Source organism: Antedon mediterranea, chromosome 3, assembly GCF_964355755.1.
Source record: "Antedon mediterranea chromosome 3, ecAntMedi1.1, whole genome shotgun sequence".
NCBI lineage: Eukaryota > Metazoa > Echinodermata > Crinoidea > Comatulida > Antedonidae > Antedon > Antedon mediterranea.
The window spans coordinates 5,485,938-5,500,492 of record NC_092672.1 but is presented as its reverse complement, the minus strand read 5'-3'; the positions used below and the strand labels follow the sequence as shown (position 1 = coordinate 5,500,492).

Below are 14,555 nucleotides of genomic sequence, written 5' to 3'. Positions count from 1 at the left end.
TAATATCGTGGATTTATATAGCGCCTAATGTTGTGAAACATTATTACCCCAGTCTATTGGATCAAACGTGTATGGAAACATCCAAAATTGAAATGACACATGAAATAACTAATGTCATATTGCAGTTTTTGGCATAACAAGTGAGCATCTTCATCTGCAATCAAAGTTGCTATTTCATTGCCAGAATTTTACCTGTTTGGTGACCAAGTCAACAACTTTTTTGGCTTATATTATAATGCTGTTTCCAAGATTCATCGAGCATAAAGGACATTATATTGTGCCAACAAGGATGAAGAACCATCAGTTAAAGATACTGCATATCAACGGTATTCAAAGGGTTTGGGTAATTTTCTAACTTGCCATCACTACCGGTTACCGGTAAACAAGCTTTGTTCTTATGTCATCCACACCAGCATTTGTTATAAATCTTTATGAATTTGAAATAATTTGAAATGGTGAATAAATTGATAATTGGTACTTAATTACAGTATTTAAATTTCTACAACAAGCAGTATTAAAAATCATTAAAAAAATATTTTAAGACAGAAGAAGCAATATAGTGGAAAAATCTGTAGTTGAAGAAAACACTGGAGAGCAAATGGCAACATCTTCAATGGCATTTCGAATGAGAAACGATCTGTACTTGCAAAGAAACAAAGATATGAATTATGAATGAATTCGAAACATGCATCTTTTGTTCAGTCCAAAATTAACAAGACATCTGATTAATAATAATTAATAGTAATTCACTTACAGTAGGTGGTCTATAAGTAAAACCAACCGTTAAGGAGATAATATACAGGGCTTCAAAATGGTAAATGGCGGCCATTTTTAATTTATGCTAATGAACCCACTTCACGATGTCCGATTTTGGTAAACTTTGAATATGATGTTAATTTGGACCATATCAACCAGAAAAAACAAAAACAAATTATGTTGCAATTTGTTCTAGGTTCAACCATACTTTTGCTGGACTATAGGTAGAAACCATTTTTAACTTGCTATGTTAATTAAAAGTCAAGTTATAAGCCAAAATACGTTTAAAATGATGGCGGCCATCTTGGATTTCAACATGGAGGCTGAAATAGAATATTTACAACTTTAAAAACAATATATTTGGAATCCTCAGTATCACAAACATAGGTACTGCTACTGTATAGACATCATTTCTAACCTACTATGTTACTTATATGTCAAGTTATAAGCCAAAATACGTTTTAAATGGCGACCATCTTGAATTCCAACATGGAGGCTGAAATAGAATATTTACAACTTTAATAACAATATATTTGGAATCCTCAGTATCACAAAAATAGGTATAGAAACTATTTTAAACTTGCTATGTTAATTAAAAGTCAAGTTATAAGCCAAAATACGTTTAAAATGGCGGCCATCTTGGATTTCAACATGGCGGCTGAAATAGAATATTTTCAACTTTAATAACAATATAGTTGGAATCTTCACTATCACAAACATAGGTATAGACACCATTTTTAACTTGCTACGTCACTTAAAAGTCAAGTTATAAGCCAAAATAAGTCTGAAATGGCGGCCATTTTGTTTTTCACATTTTAAGGGTGAAGATCTAAAAATTGAGCCGGGTAAACAGCAAATTTGAATTCAGCACCCCAAAATTACCCTAAAACATATGTTTATTCGCTTTTAACACGAAATGCCTACAGCATTTCATTTTTCTCAAATCTGGACTAGTCTAATACCCGTTATTTTTATATTGTAGACTTTGTAATGTTTATTGATTGTTTTTTATTAGGAAGATAGCATACAATACGTTATTAGTTATTTGAAAGTAATGTTTATTTACAAAAACAGTAATTCATTGATATCAGTTAATAATATTAAATGATAATAAGACATAATTATCTATCGCAGCACATTTTACGATTAAAAAAGTGTTTGAATATTTTACAAGCTTGTAACGAGGCGAGTGAATCCTTCATGATGACTGAAGAGCATCTAAAGTTAAACGGATTTTAGGAGCTCTGACCTTTTTTCGGCCTGCATGGTGTGCTGTTGTCCCCTTTACTGGCGGAAAAGTAGCATAGAAGTGTTATTTGGTGTCCAATAACTTACAACAACGACAATCATCTAAATTCTTAGTAATTTTATTTACACATCTCTGACTTGTTTAAATAGCATTTACATCGAGCTAACCCGTATTCGTAACCAATCCTCAGATTGTAAATATTTCTACAGTATTTATGTACGTTATATGCCTTACGTTATTCACGTTTACTACATTTTTCATGATTTGTGTTCTTTTAGTTGTTTAGCTGTAGGCCTAGTACTGTCTCATTACGTTCTGCAACAACTGTTTTTCTTGGATTTGTATTTCAGCTTTATTGATGGAGTAGAAAACATACGTCGCAGACATTTACCTTGCCTTTCAAAGTAATTATCGACTATTCTTAAAAAACACGCCTCAATGTTCGTATTATTTCTTGTACTAATTTCGATGAAATCTGCTTCTAAATGATTCGCAAAGTTTCGGGCTTGTTCGGTAGGTACTCGGTCTGTATCGGCTTCTTGATGTTTGTTTCCAACAATTAGAATATTGGTGTTTACAGGATCATTGCAATTTCTATTGTATTGTTCAGACCTATAAAAAAAGACATAGTTTATACATTTAAAAAAATCAAAAATAATCTGATTCTTTAATTCAATCCTATCAAATTGATGAGCCAGGCGTTTTAGTCGTAGATACCACGGATCTAATTAATTCCTCTCTCATAGAGGACCACAATGAACATTTGGCTACAAATTCAAATAAATAATTTCGATATTTACCATTTCATAAGGTTATTAAATGACTCTTTGTTGTTGACGTCATAAACGAAGATAAAATTCGTAATTCCTCTATAATATGACTGTGTTAAACTTCTGTATCTTTCAAGACCTAAAAGAAAATAATGTTTGAACTTCCTAGGTCATTGTTAATTTTACACAAATTAATTTTGATTTTTAATATAATTTGGATAGAAATCCACGTAAGATGCTTGTACCACTTGTTAGATTGTGCATAACCTTCTCAGAAAAACTTTATGGAATTACTTAGATGTACACTTACTGAATGTAAAACCTTAACCATTTTAAAGAAATGTAAACATTATTATTTATCAAAATATCATGAGTAAATGTATGTTGTTTTTATTTTTCTTTATTCTTCTTTTTTTAATGTTTCCATATATAAGTTGAGGTTAAAACATGGCGTTTAGAGCCTACATATTTCTTTATTCAACAATTTATAATATTTTGTTTTGTTTAGGGGTGTGAGTGAGACAACTTTTTACTTCTAACCAGATCTTGTTATGTTACAGTACGTTAAATGTTTATTTTAGATATTTATGTACTATTATACTTGTTTTTTCTTGGTTGAATAAATATTACGAAACACAAACACAACACACTATACTCTATTCCTGACAATAGGCCACAGCTAATATAAAACATAACCGTTGAAGGTATGGTCCGGTTGCATCATATGGCATAACTTAATTAGTGGTGTCCTAAAGACTTAATGACTTAATTAATGACTTAATTAGTGGTGTCCTAATCATTAGTTCATTCTAATTTGTGGCAAACAATTAAAACTATTCTAATAAACCTTTAAACCATATTACAAACGGTCCCCAATTCCTGATTAATTCTCTACGAACTTTCTCATTTACCAGGAAAATTTAACTATACTTTTTATTATCTTTATTATTGAGTAAACAGGTCGTCATTGGACTGATTTCAGTTGACATAATTAGCTCTGTCTACACTATCAAACTTTATGTGATGTGCCCATATATGTACATGATGATGTCATATAACTACCATATTTGGCAATATCACTACCATATTTGGGCACATCACATTTTTTGTCACATAAAGTTTGATGAGACAGAGCTTAATGCATTACCACATGACAGTAATGTATGTTATTCATTTTTGTTTCAATTTTATTAATTTATATAACTGAATAATACTACTGTTTAGTTATTATCTTCATTTCATGATGTTGTTGAAACATTTTGTATTATTGCACAGCTAAAGTAGGGAATATTTTTTTTTAATGGTGAATAGAATAGATAACATTTAGAAAGAAAACTTACCCGCTGTATCTCTGATATCTAATTTAATTTTTCGGCCATTTCTCTCCACAACTTTCTCTTGTGTATCTGCAATATCTCCATTAGTAACCAGACAATCTTCTTTCATAAACTTCTGCAGTAGCGTTGTTTTTCCGACGCCTGCATCTCCCAGTAAAGCTACCCGCAATACCGGGTGAAGTGGCATACTTATGATGTTAGCTGCCACTGACTTTTACTTGTGTAAAACTTCTCTACGCATTAAGCCTCTAATTGAATTTTAGATAATGTATTCTGGTATTCGATTAGCATACTATTTCCTTAGGAAGCCGCACCAAATCAGTATGTTGATTATAAGGTAAACGTGCAAGTCGAATTGCTTTATATACGGTAATCAACAGGGAATATCCCGTGCCTATTTCTATTTGTTCACAGGATACCATTCTGGTCATGTGCTGAACTATTTGACATACCATTCTTTGTATTGATTTCCTATTAAATTCTATAAATAGGGTGGTATAAACACCCGTTTAAACACCTATTCAGAACGGATTCAAAATTCCCAGTAGGCCTCCTTCATTTTGATAACTAATTAGCCTACTAATAATCAATAATACCAATAAATATAGGCCAAATAGGATAAATGAATAGCTGGACCCAGTCCTACTGTAGACCTATCCTATCCTATCTTGTGCATCAACGTTAATATTTAGGTCGGGACAGACCGGCCGTGTACAGACACGAGATTGTTATTTAGTTATGTTCATGTTTGGTTAACAGTTATACACGAAACATTATAATATATCAATTTGGAAGCACCACACTGCTTATCTCCACATGTATGTACGCCTATGTATAGTTATGAGTATTATGGTAATACTGTATAATACAGCATCGCATGTGTATCACATGTGATGCCAAGGTTATGTAACACGTGTGATGCTATTATCTCTTCCTTCTTTTTGTTAGGTATTAGCATTTAAATAGGTATAAAGTTTCCAAGAGTCGGTTAAAAGTACGATATTGGAATAAAAGTCGGGAAACTTTAGAAAAAATGGAAAAATAATCTTTGTAATCAAATTCGTCGTGCACTGTTTGAAAATGGTTTACACAGTTTCGGTACCCCTGTGACGATTTGAAAGAGTTGTAAAGTCACTGACCTTTAAACACACGTCACCACTTGACAAAGACCTAGAGTGAAAGTAAGGATATAGGAAGCAGCCATAGGAAAGTACTATAATAGTTTATATAAAAATCCAAATTGTCGAAAAACAACTTTTGAATAGGAAGCTACCAATGTTGATCAAGAAAACCAGTCAGGAAGCGCGACAAGAACAAATTTTTACTGAACAAGAGAATCGAACTTAAGCTATTACACTTTAAGTGACACGATGACATCATACCACAGCCATATTTGGTCACATAACACTTTTTTTGTTAAAGTTTGATAGTGTAGACAGAGCTTTAAAGCTCAGGTACAGGCATGAATTTTAAATATACTATTTGGTTATTTGTACATAAATCAAATATTTGTAACAGAAATCAAGATGAAAAACCATGAATTTCCCCTAATATGGTCAAATACAAAATTTGGCAAAATTCTGGCAAAAAAACCAGGAAGACTTTTTTTCAGTAGTTAGGTAGTTAACATAATGTAATAACATGTCTGATGACTCCCTAGAAGGTGAAAAAAGATGGTGGATATACGGTGGATAATTTGTGTACAAAAGAATAGAGATTTTACTGTGTAATTTGAACTATCCCCCACTGATATGAAAGTGCTAATTTTCAAAAAGCTCCTGCAACACAAATAAAATCCCTAAAATAAGATAATTTTTGGAATGTATGATCAATAGAAATTTTTTGCCCACACCTGGCCTTTAAAATACCTGGTTTTTTAAACGGTTCTCTTGCCAAAATAAACTGGTCCCCATAAAACGAATCGATTGTGAATACCGGTTTAGAAACCACAATTGATTATTCCGGTCTCGATCGTCAAATTTCGTTGAGCACTTTTTTCCCGCTAAAACCGATTAGAAGAAAACCGCTTTCTATTTTTTTCAATTTGAAATTTCTGGATTAGAGATTTAAGTTCAGATATATAAATGGTTATCAGACTTCAAGACGATAGGTTACAAAGTTATTTTTTCCAAGAACATTTGATTTCAAGCCTTCTTGATGTTACTTGTCACACTCATTCATATCGGATGGCTGTATACATAACAGAAAGAAAACCAAGTTTCATATTTGCAATAATGTATTCAGCCTCTCTTTATTCTTGTGATTATTATAATAATAAGCTACAATAAACATACCCGTCACATAAAACTAAGAATTAGGTATAATAGAATGTCTTTATCAAAATACAATATGATTTTTACATTAATTATTTTACAAATATTCTAAAAAATATCAAACTTAGTTATAAACTTGCATTTATTATTTAAGACTTAATATACTAAGCAGCTGCCGAAAGTTAAACCGGTAAACACATTTATTATATATATGTTATATAAATGCCATTATATAAATATGTATATATATAATATATATAGCCTACTTCAATACTACTATCAGTATATCTCAATATTACACAACCTTAAGAGTATAATACTGTAAAGGGTAAGTTACACTAGCTAGTTTTAGAATGACCTTTGGTCATTTAAATAAACTAAATAGTAAAGAGCAAATGATACTGCATTGATAAAGTTGACATCTACAAAAGAATTGGTAATAAACGACATATTAATACAGCTATGACGACAGAACAGATACTTGAGTAGATTACTAGAATAGGGTCACTCACAGATCATACAGTTAACAACTTTAAAGATACACGAGGCCTACCATTAATATGGCCAACAATTGTTGTTTGATGATTCAACAACAACTTTTGTGTTAGGTTTTTAATTTTAAAAACAAATCTATAACACTTAGCTAATTTTATACATGACCACACTACCGTTTTACATTTTTTGACGTTTATGTTGATCGATTACAGGTATGGAATGTATTTTTTTTGTTATTCAAGTAAAGATTTCTTGGAAATTTATTGTAACACAATATAACCGTAATTAAAAACAATAACTCCAACAGCCCCCCCCCCCCCCCCACCCAGCACCCAAGATTCCTCTAGCGCTCTAGCCTATTGCATCTGATTCCATAACCTTTACTTCCAAATATCCAGGCTTGGTGCGATGAACGATGATTTCTACAGTGTAGTAAGCAACCATTGACATGACTAGCCATCCGCCAAAGCCAAATAATTTATGGTGGATACAGACGTTGTTGGGAATACTACAGGCAAACGCCACACTGAATCCCAGGGATTGCCATAGACGGAAATTAGCGAAGGCAGACTCTTGTTTGTCAGGAAAAAGTACGCCAACAATGGCTGAAATAAAAATAAATTTATATCAGTATATGAACATTTTTATAATCAGTACTAAATTTAGTTGTAAAAATTTGAAGAGTTTAGACACAATTCTTGTAAAAATATGGTTAAAAATGTGTCCAGAGAGATTTAATTATACTTGAATCATGTCGTAATAGAAATAAAAAAGGAGGAATCCAAATATGGCATTTAAAAAAAATCTTGTTGCCAATACCAAGAGAGTTAAGAAGACGCACTGCTTAACTGAAAATTAAGACGTATCTTATGGAATGAACTCTAAAGTTTAAGAAAGAAAAATGTAAAACTGACTTAAGCCAAATCGTTTACTCAAAATAAAGTGCTGCTATAAGCAGTTTTTTTGTGCTTACAACAAATTTGCGTCTGCCAAACAGCATCACCAAATCCCCATCCAGCAGCAATTAACATAAACTTCCAGATGTCATCATCAGCCTTCGGGTGCCAGAGATACATGGTTACGATGAGGATCATCTGAACTAAACCACCTAACGAGAAGAGGATCAGTCGTCCAGTGTATTTCTCAAGGCGGCCTAGGAGGTACGACGAGACGGCGTCTGCACCTCCGTAACAGATCATTACATAACCAACCCATTCAACGCCTTTGGCACAGGTGACATATGCCTGTAAATAAAAAAATATGATTGATGTACTAAAAGGGTTATAGTCGGAAATAGATCCGGAAGAGGGAAGGGGATTGTAATGTTTTAAAAGCCAGCTCGCCCCTTCTAAATTTGGTAAAATACAATGTGAAAGATACAGGTTAATCCAGTGAAGAGTGAAATTACAGCCTTGTATCCCATGTCCTCCAATTTCAAAATATAACAGGATCTACAGTACCATTGACTAACAGTGAGTCAGTGATAGATCCTGCTGGATTTTGAAATTGGGCAGAACTAAAGCATTTAGGCATCATTTTCCCTGATCAACAAGTATCATTTATAAGGTTGCAACATGCCAGGCACCGCCATAAGTGTTGCGTAGGAGAGATGGATTGCAGGGGAAGTAGCCTACTGGGCACACGCCAATGGGGCTCAAATAAACTTAGAATAGTAATAATGTCACCTTTGTAAAATCTCCAGCAACGAATGCTTGTTCAATGCCACTGTACATCATTAACGGTACCAAAAGTACAAGAATAGGGTTCCGTAGAATGCCAAGAGTCTCCAACCACTTCTGCATACATTCTCTTCTATCCATGCGAGATGACTGAAACGTTGGCAGAGTATCAAGGAAGAACACTACCAGAAGTAACCCAATGATACCTATCACCAGGTAAACAGTCAGCAGTGTGTTAACCAGACTCTTATCTGGTTGTCTACTATCACCAGTACTATTGGAAGAAGCCTTGTTGCAACTGCAACGTCCGCAGTAACCGGTATTGTTTGGGCTCGTTTCATCCGTCTGCTGCAGAACTAAAGAGGAAATTAAATTTCCGACAACTTGATTTGACTGGAAGATGACAAAGAAGATACCGTTGAAGCGATTTAACAAGGTTTCCGGAACTTCATTGGTAAGGTCTGCCAAACTGATGGCAGATGTCGTCAGATATGTGCCCTGTGCTGTCCACAGAGGTGCCGCGGCAAGTCCAATCAAAAATGATGATGGGATTAATGTACCGTAGGTTGGATAATAGTTACAAGCGGTGTATACACTATACATAACAATACTGCCTGCCATAGTCCATTTTGTGCCAAATTTTCTAATTAAAATCGGTGCAATAAAAATACACGAAAAGACAACCGATCCATACACGATGGTTAATGATATCACTCCCAGGTCTTCTTCAGTGTTTAAGCTGCTTTGTAAGTTTTGTATTGACATATACGCTGTAAAAACAAAGAAGAAAGCTAGACTTAGAACGAACAGGTTCTTCCAATACGTCTTCCTTCGTCTAGCCCTCGGCAGTAGGGACGATGTCACAATTGGCCTACCGGTATGGAGTCCAGTCGACTGGGTTACAGGCGGTGTTTCACTTGGCCTAGTCATAACGATTTATGCGACTTCTTCGTCGTGGTGCTTGTCTAGTCTAAGTATGGATTTCCTCTTTATCTAAAACTGTATTTAACACCAAGTAAATACCAGTAACAATTAAATGTTTTTTTAAGTTAAGTTTCCGTCTACCCCTTTCATTATTACGGTCTGGTTAATTTACATTGTAGTACAGTAATTTAGTTTATTAATATAATATTACATCATGTGGCAGTGACCAGGAAGTGGCGGAGTGTTGGGTGGGGGAATCACCGTACTACGTCATCACCTAATTACATAATTTGTGGTACCTAGATGAGGGCGCAGTTTTCAAACAAATTGATCGATTAATAAAGTGTGTAAGTTCATAGTCGAAGTTTTTCATTTTCTTCATATTTATAATGGTGTGAAGCCTACTACTAGGCCTCATTATTCATTCCTAATATGTATATGATTGAGCTAGCCAAACAGAGTTATAAGGCCAGCTAAGCGAAGGAGGGTAGCCAGGCCCTATGATCTAGGCTAGGCCTAGGCCTAGGGCCTATATTAATATTATTTAGGCCTATAATTGAGGAATGCAGTCTGTAACTGGTGGTGGTCGTGGACGTGAGTGTCCTACAGTCTAGTTAGGCATGCACAGGCCTGGCTTGACATTCTTTGCGTTATAATAGCAAATAATGTCATAATACACAATACATTAAATAGATATTAAGTAACTATACAGTGATACATATTTATTTTTATATAGGCCTAGGCCTAAATCAATAATTATATAATCTCGACAGACGTATTCCAAAATGAGTGATAAACAGAAACAGCAGCTATATGTTCGTACACCATTGATAGAAAGCACTGCACTCTCTAAACATGCTCCGTTTAAAGTTTATTTAAAACTTGAAAACACCCAACCCACTGGATCATTCAAAATACGTGGCATTTCAAACTTATGTAAAAAGGTAAATTATTTGATCACTTATTTGATAATGTATAATATAACATTTTATTCCACCAATCCATACATACATACATATAATTTAATATAATTAATATTTAAGAAAATACTTCACCCCACCTGCCCTGCTTCGAAATGCATTCACAAAAACTGAAACTTTTTTACTCTATTTTAAAGTGACACCTTTTGAACTCAACAAAGTGTAACTTTTATAATAGGGTATCCTCTAAATAGGTGTTGTCCATATTGGTACTGTATAAATATTTCGCCTTCTATGAGTATAAGCAAAAGGATAGAATCAACTGTATAGTATGCTGTACGAACATAATATTGTAAATAGAGCCTACTAGTTATGCTCAAATGTTTGTATTTGTTTTTTTAGGCAATTGAGAAAGGCTCAAAGCATATTGTCTCTTCATCAGGTAAGTTCAAATTATTCAAGTTGTTAGATCATTTATTTTGTCATGTATTTCTGCTCTAAAGCTCTGTCTACACTATCAAACTTTATGTGACAAAAAAATGTGATGTGCCCAAATGGACATGTCATACCACTTGGCCACATCACTACCATATTTGGGCACACACTTTTGTTGTCAAACGAGTTTGATAGTGTAGACAGAGCTTTATACAACTGTAATGGATAGATATACAACATTTACTGCCTAACAATAACATTGAAATAAATGTGTGTGAAACAATTTGCTGTGAATTGTTGTAAAATACAGGTGGGAATGCTGGGATAGCAGCAGCTTATGCAGCCAGAAAGCTTGGCGTCAAAGCGACAGTTGTCATACCAAAAAGCACACCAGAATTTGTAGCTCAAAAATTAAGAGATGAGAACGCAACAGTAGAATATCATGGAAAGGTATTACAAGTTGTAATAATAATAATATATTTTTTAAATCAACAATTTCAGACTTCTGGCTGCATGTTTTTACTATATACCTGAATAAATTTAATATGTATATAGTATGTAATTTTCGTGTACTGTCAACTAAAATCCGATTGTATTTGTGTTGTTTTAGGTGTGGGACGAAGCAAACAAAAGAGCGTTAGAAATTGCTAGTCAGTCAAACGGCACCATTATTCACCCCTTTGATCATCCAGATATATGGTAAGAGTACCTCTAAAGCTCTGTTTACACTATCAAACTTTATGTGACAAAAACATGTGATGTGGCCATATATGGACATGGTGATGTCATATCACTACCATATTTGGGCACACTTTTTTAAACTAGTTTGATAGTGTAGACAGAGCTTAAGACTAAGACACCTATACATTGATATATAGTATTAGTTTACCTTATATATTTTTGTTAGTTATGAAAAAGACTGACTTTTTGATACATTTCTAATTTATCATTCTTGTACTCCCAGGCAGGGTCATAGTTCAATGATTGAAGAAATAGCAGACGACATGACCCATAAGCCTGATGTGCTGATAACAGTTGTTGGAGGTGGTGGTCTGTTTTGTGGCGTGATCGAGGGCTTAAAGAAGGTTGGATGGAATGATGTACCTGTCATTACTATTGAGACTGTTGGAGCCGATTGTTACAATGCAGCTGTTAAGAAAGGCGAGTTGGTAACACTAGACGACATAACAAGGTATGTATTATACAAACTGCAAAGTAACTTTGTATCGGGAGCTAAAATTGGGCTTGATATCAATGCAATCTTGGTGGTCTAGACATATGATTGCCAGGCTTGTGTTCTAGATGTTGTGGGGTCAAGTTCCACTCAAATCACTTGCATGTTCTGAATTGTAATTGGTATAAAATACAATGTATGTCAGAACCAGGCAATCTAACAACAGGAAACTGAGCTCGCCTTGCTAAGATAGGAACTCGATCGTAACATTCCTTTGATCTTATGTCTGGCTGCGACAAATACCAACAGTACTATACTATGTACATGTTCTATGTGGTGCGCGGTGTCTGTTAAGGGGCATGGAACTGATCATGTCGCAGCCACAGATAAACCCTTTGATCTCCAGAGCTCAGCATCCTGTTGTTAGATGGCATTGGTTAGAATAGGGCAAAACATCTAATATAACCAAGGTGAAAGAATAGTGTGGGTCTGTAGAGGGTCTAATCAGGCACCAGTGGTATGCCTTTTCAACACACTGCAATAGCTTCTATATGCCTCTTCATAATCTTTCATATTTTTATATAGTGTTGCCAAGTGTCTTGGAGCACTGACTGCATGTCAGCAAGCCCTTGATTATTACAGTCAGCATGAGGTGCATTCAGTTGTCATATCTGATAAGGAGGCTGTTGATGCTTGTCTCAGGTTCACAGGTAGGACACTACTTTGTTCTGACTTCTATATATATGACATCATCCTGTCCATATGAGCACATCACATTTTTCATCTCGTCTCATACACATTTGCACACAATATAAGTCAAAAAATTATCCAGTCAAAACCAATCTATAGTAAAATGACTGACCATGTTCATTTTATACATCATCTTTATCTTTAGTAGATTGTTATTATTTGATTTGATGATTGTGGGTAACATGATATAAAATACATGCTCCATTGAACTCATACAACATCAAGTGGATTGATATATGAGTGGTCGTTCTTGTTATATGCAATCGTGACCCTCCTCAAAATAAACAATAATCTACTTGTTTATATTCGTGCAATGGAACAAATATTTACATTCAGTGAATAATGAAATGTGCTATTCTCACCATGAAAATATTTATACTATTGCATTCATAAATATTCATTATTTGTATATTGAGATATCATGGAAAATCTAGTGAATGATAAAACGGTTCAACAAGCCACCATAATGCATGCATGTGAATAGTAATAATAAATAATAATATTGAGAATTAAATTTCAAATTTGTTCTATACTTTATAGATGAACATAGAATTCTAGTAGAGCCAGCATGTGGTGCCGCCCTCGCTGGTATCTATAGCAATGTAATACCAAAACTACAAGAGCAGGGCAAGTTACAAACTGTTATCCAATCAGCAGTGGTCATTGTTTGTGGAGGATGTTCTATAACTTTAGAAATGTTAAATAAATATAAATCCAAATTTGGATTATAAAAATATTATTTTGATTATCAATTCCTGCTCTATCTACACTATCAAACTAGTTTGACAAAAAAAATGTGTGAGGTGCCCAAATATGGTAGTGATATGACCAAATATGGTAGTGATATGATGTCATCGTATCCATGTATAATAATAATTGTCTTTTGTATAGCGCCTAACCAAAATAATTTTTTTCTAAAGCGCTACGACCACAAGGCTGGAGGTAGGTAGAAATGACGTCATTTCATATGTTATGCGAAAGAAAGGGTTTTCAGCAACTGTTTGAAGATGTACTTAGTCACATTTTTTATTAAATTAAGAGGGTTGAAATTTTCCTAGTTAAATAAAAAACTGTATTGTCTATTTATTGTTATGACACCACTAGTAAAGATACCTGTACCGATTTGCGACCCACTCCTTTTTTTTTAAAATTAAAATAAAAATATGTTTTTTTGTAATCCCTGTACTTGATAGTACAGATATTTTATTCGAAAATGTGCCAAATTTTGACCCTTTTAATTAGTTACCATATCATAAATTGACATGCTCAGACGCACATAATGTGGTATACACATGTAATTATGTATATTATGTTATACCAATTATGTCAAACAATAAAAAATATCCCGGACTTTTTAAAATTCAATAATTATGCGATAATATTGCCATATATGCGAATATATATTGTTATCATCATCTTATAGAGCAATAGTAACTAGTTATGTCGAAAAATAAAAGGGTTGAAATTTGGTCATTTTTCGAAAATGTCCCTTTACTATAGTACAGTGATTTTTCGAAAAAACGGCCAAAATATATACTTTTTAAAATTCAATAATTATGCGATAATATTGCCATATATGCACATATATTGTGTTATCATCATCTTAGTAACTAGTTATGTTAAAAAATAAAAAGGTCGAAATTTGGTAATTTTTCGAAGATTTCCTGTACTATAGTACAGGGATTTTTTCAAAAAATGGGTAATTTTCGACCTTTTAATTTTTCGATAAAACTGGTTACTATATAGCACAATTAACATGCACAGAACCCATTAGTCTACTCTGCGCATGTTTA

At 33.7% G+C, this 14,555-nt stretch overlaps 3 protein-coding genes across 5 annotated transcripts in view; 1 reads left to right on the top strand and 2 right to left on the bottom strand.

Annotated features, from left to right (window-relative positions):
- Positions 1 to 600: 600 nt before the first annotated feature.
- On the bottom strand, positions 601 to 4,502 carry LOC140044655 (uncharacterized). Its single transcript, XM_072089262.1, has 3 exons — positions 4,116 to 4,502; positions 2,806 to 2,914; positions 601 to 2,617 (listed from the first exon to the last, which is right to left on the bottom strand). The coding sequence occupies exons 1-3, from the start codon at positions 4,297 to 4,299 to the stop codon at positions 2,314 to 2,316; spliced, it is 597 nt and encodes a 198-aa protein (XP_071945363.1). The 5' UTR covers positions 4,300 to 4,502; the 3' UTR covers positions 601 to 2,313.
- Positions 4,503 to 7,206: 2,704 nt separating this feature from the next.
- LOC140044654 (protein unc-93 homolog A-like) lies at positions 7,207 to 9,677 on the bottom strand. The gene is made up of 3 exons (XM_072089261.1): positions 8,566 to 9,677; positions 7,854 to 8,124; positions 7,207 to 7,485 (listed from the first exon to the last, which is right to left on the bottom strand). The coding sequence occupies exons 1-3, from the start codon at positions 9,487 to 9,489 to the stop codon at positions 7,232 to 7,234; spliced, it is 1,449 nt and encodes a 482-aa protein (XP_071945362.1). The 5' UTR covers positions 9,490 to 9,677; the 3' UTR covers positions 7,207 to 7,231.
- Positions 9,678 to 9,787: 110 nt separating this feature from the next.
- LOC140044651 (L-serine dehydratase/L-threonine deaminase-like) overlaps positions 9,788 to 14,555 on the top strand; it is a 40,978-nt gene continuing 36,210 nt past the window's right edge. The window contains exons 1-8 of one of the 3 annotated variants that reach the window (XM_072089259.1): positions 9,788 to 9,830; positions 10,257 to 10,427; positions 10,806 to 10,845; positions 11,149 to 11,288; positions 11,449 to 11,537; positions 11,803 to 12,030; positions 12,598 to 12,722; positions 13,303 to 14,393. In XM_072089259.1, coding sequence (XP_071945360.1) covers positions 10,269 to 10,427; positions 10,806 to 10,845; positions 11,149 to 11,288; positions 11,449 to 11,537; positions 11,803 to 12,030; positions 12,598 to 12,722; positions 13,303 to 13,493 — 972 coding nt within the window. In that variant the 5' untranslated portion in view covers positions 9,788 to 9,830; positions 10,257 to 10,268 and the 3' untranslated portion in view covers positions 13,494 to 14,393. Of the gene's footprint in view, positions 9,831 to 9,893; positions 10,078 to 10,256; positions 10,428 to 10,805; positions 10,846 to 11,148; positions 11,289 to 11,448; positions 11,538 to 11,802; positions 12,031 to 12,597; positions 12,723 to 13,302; positions 14,394 to 14,555 lie in introns of those variants that run through there. The other 2 variants (XR_011844477.1, XM_072089258.1) reach the window with 2 other exon arrangements.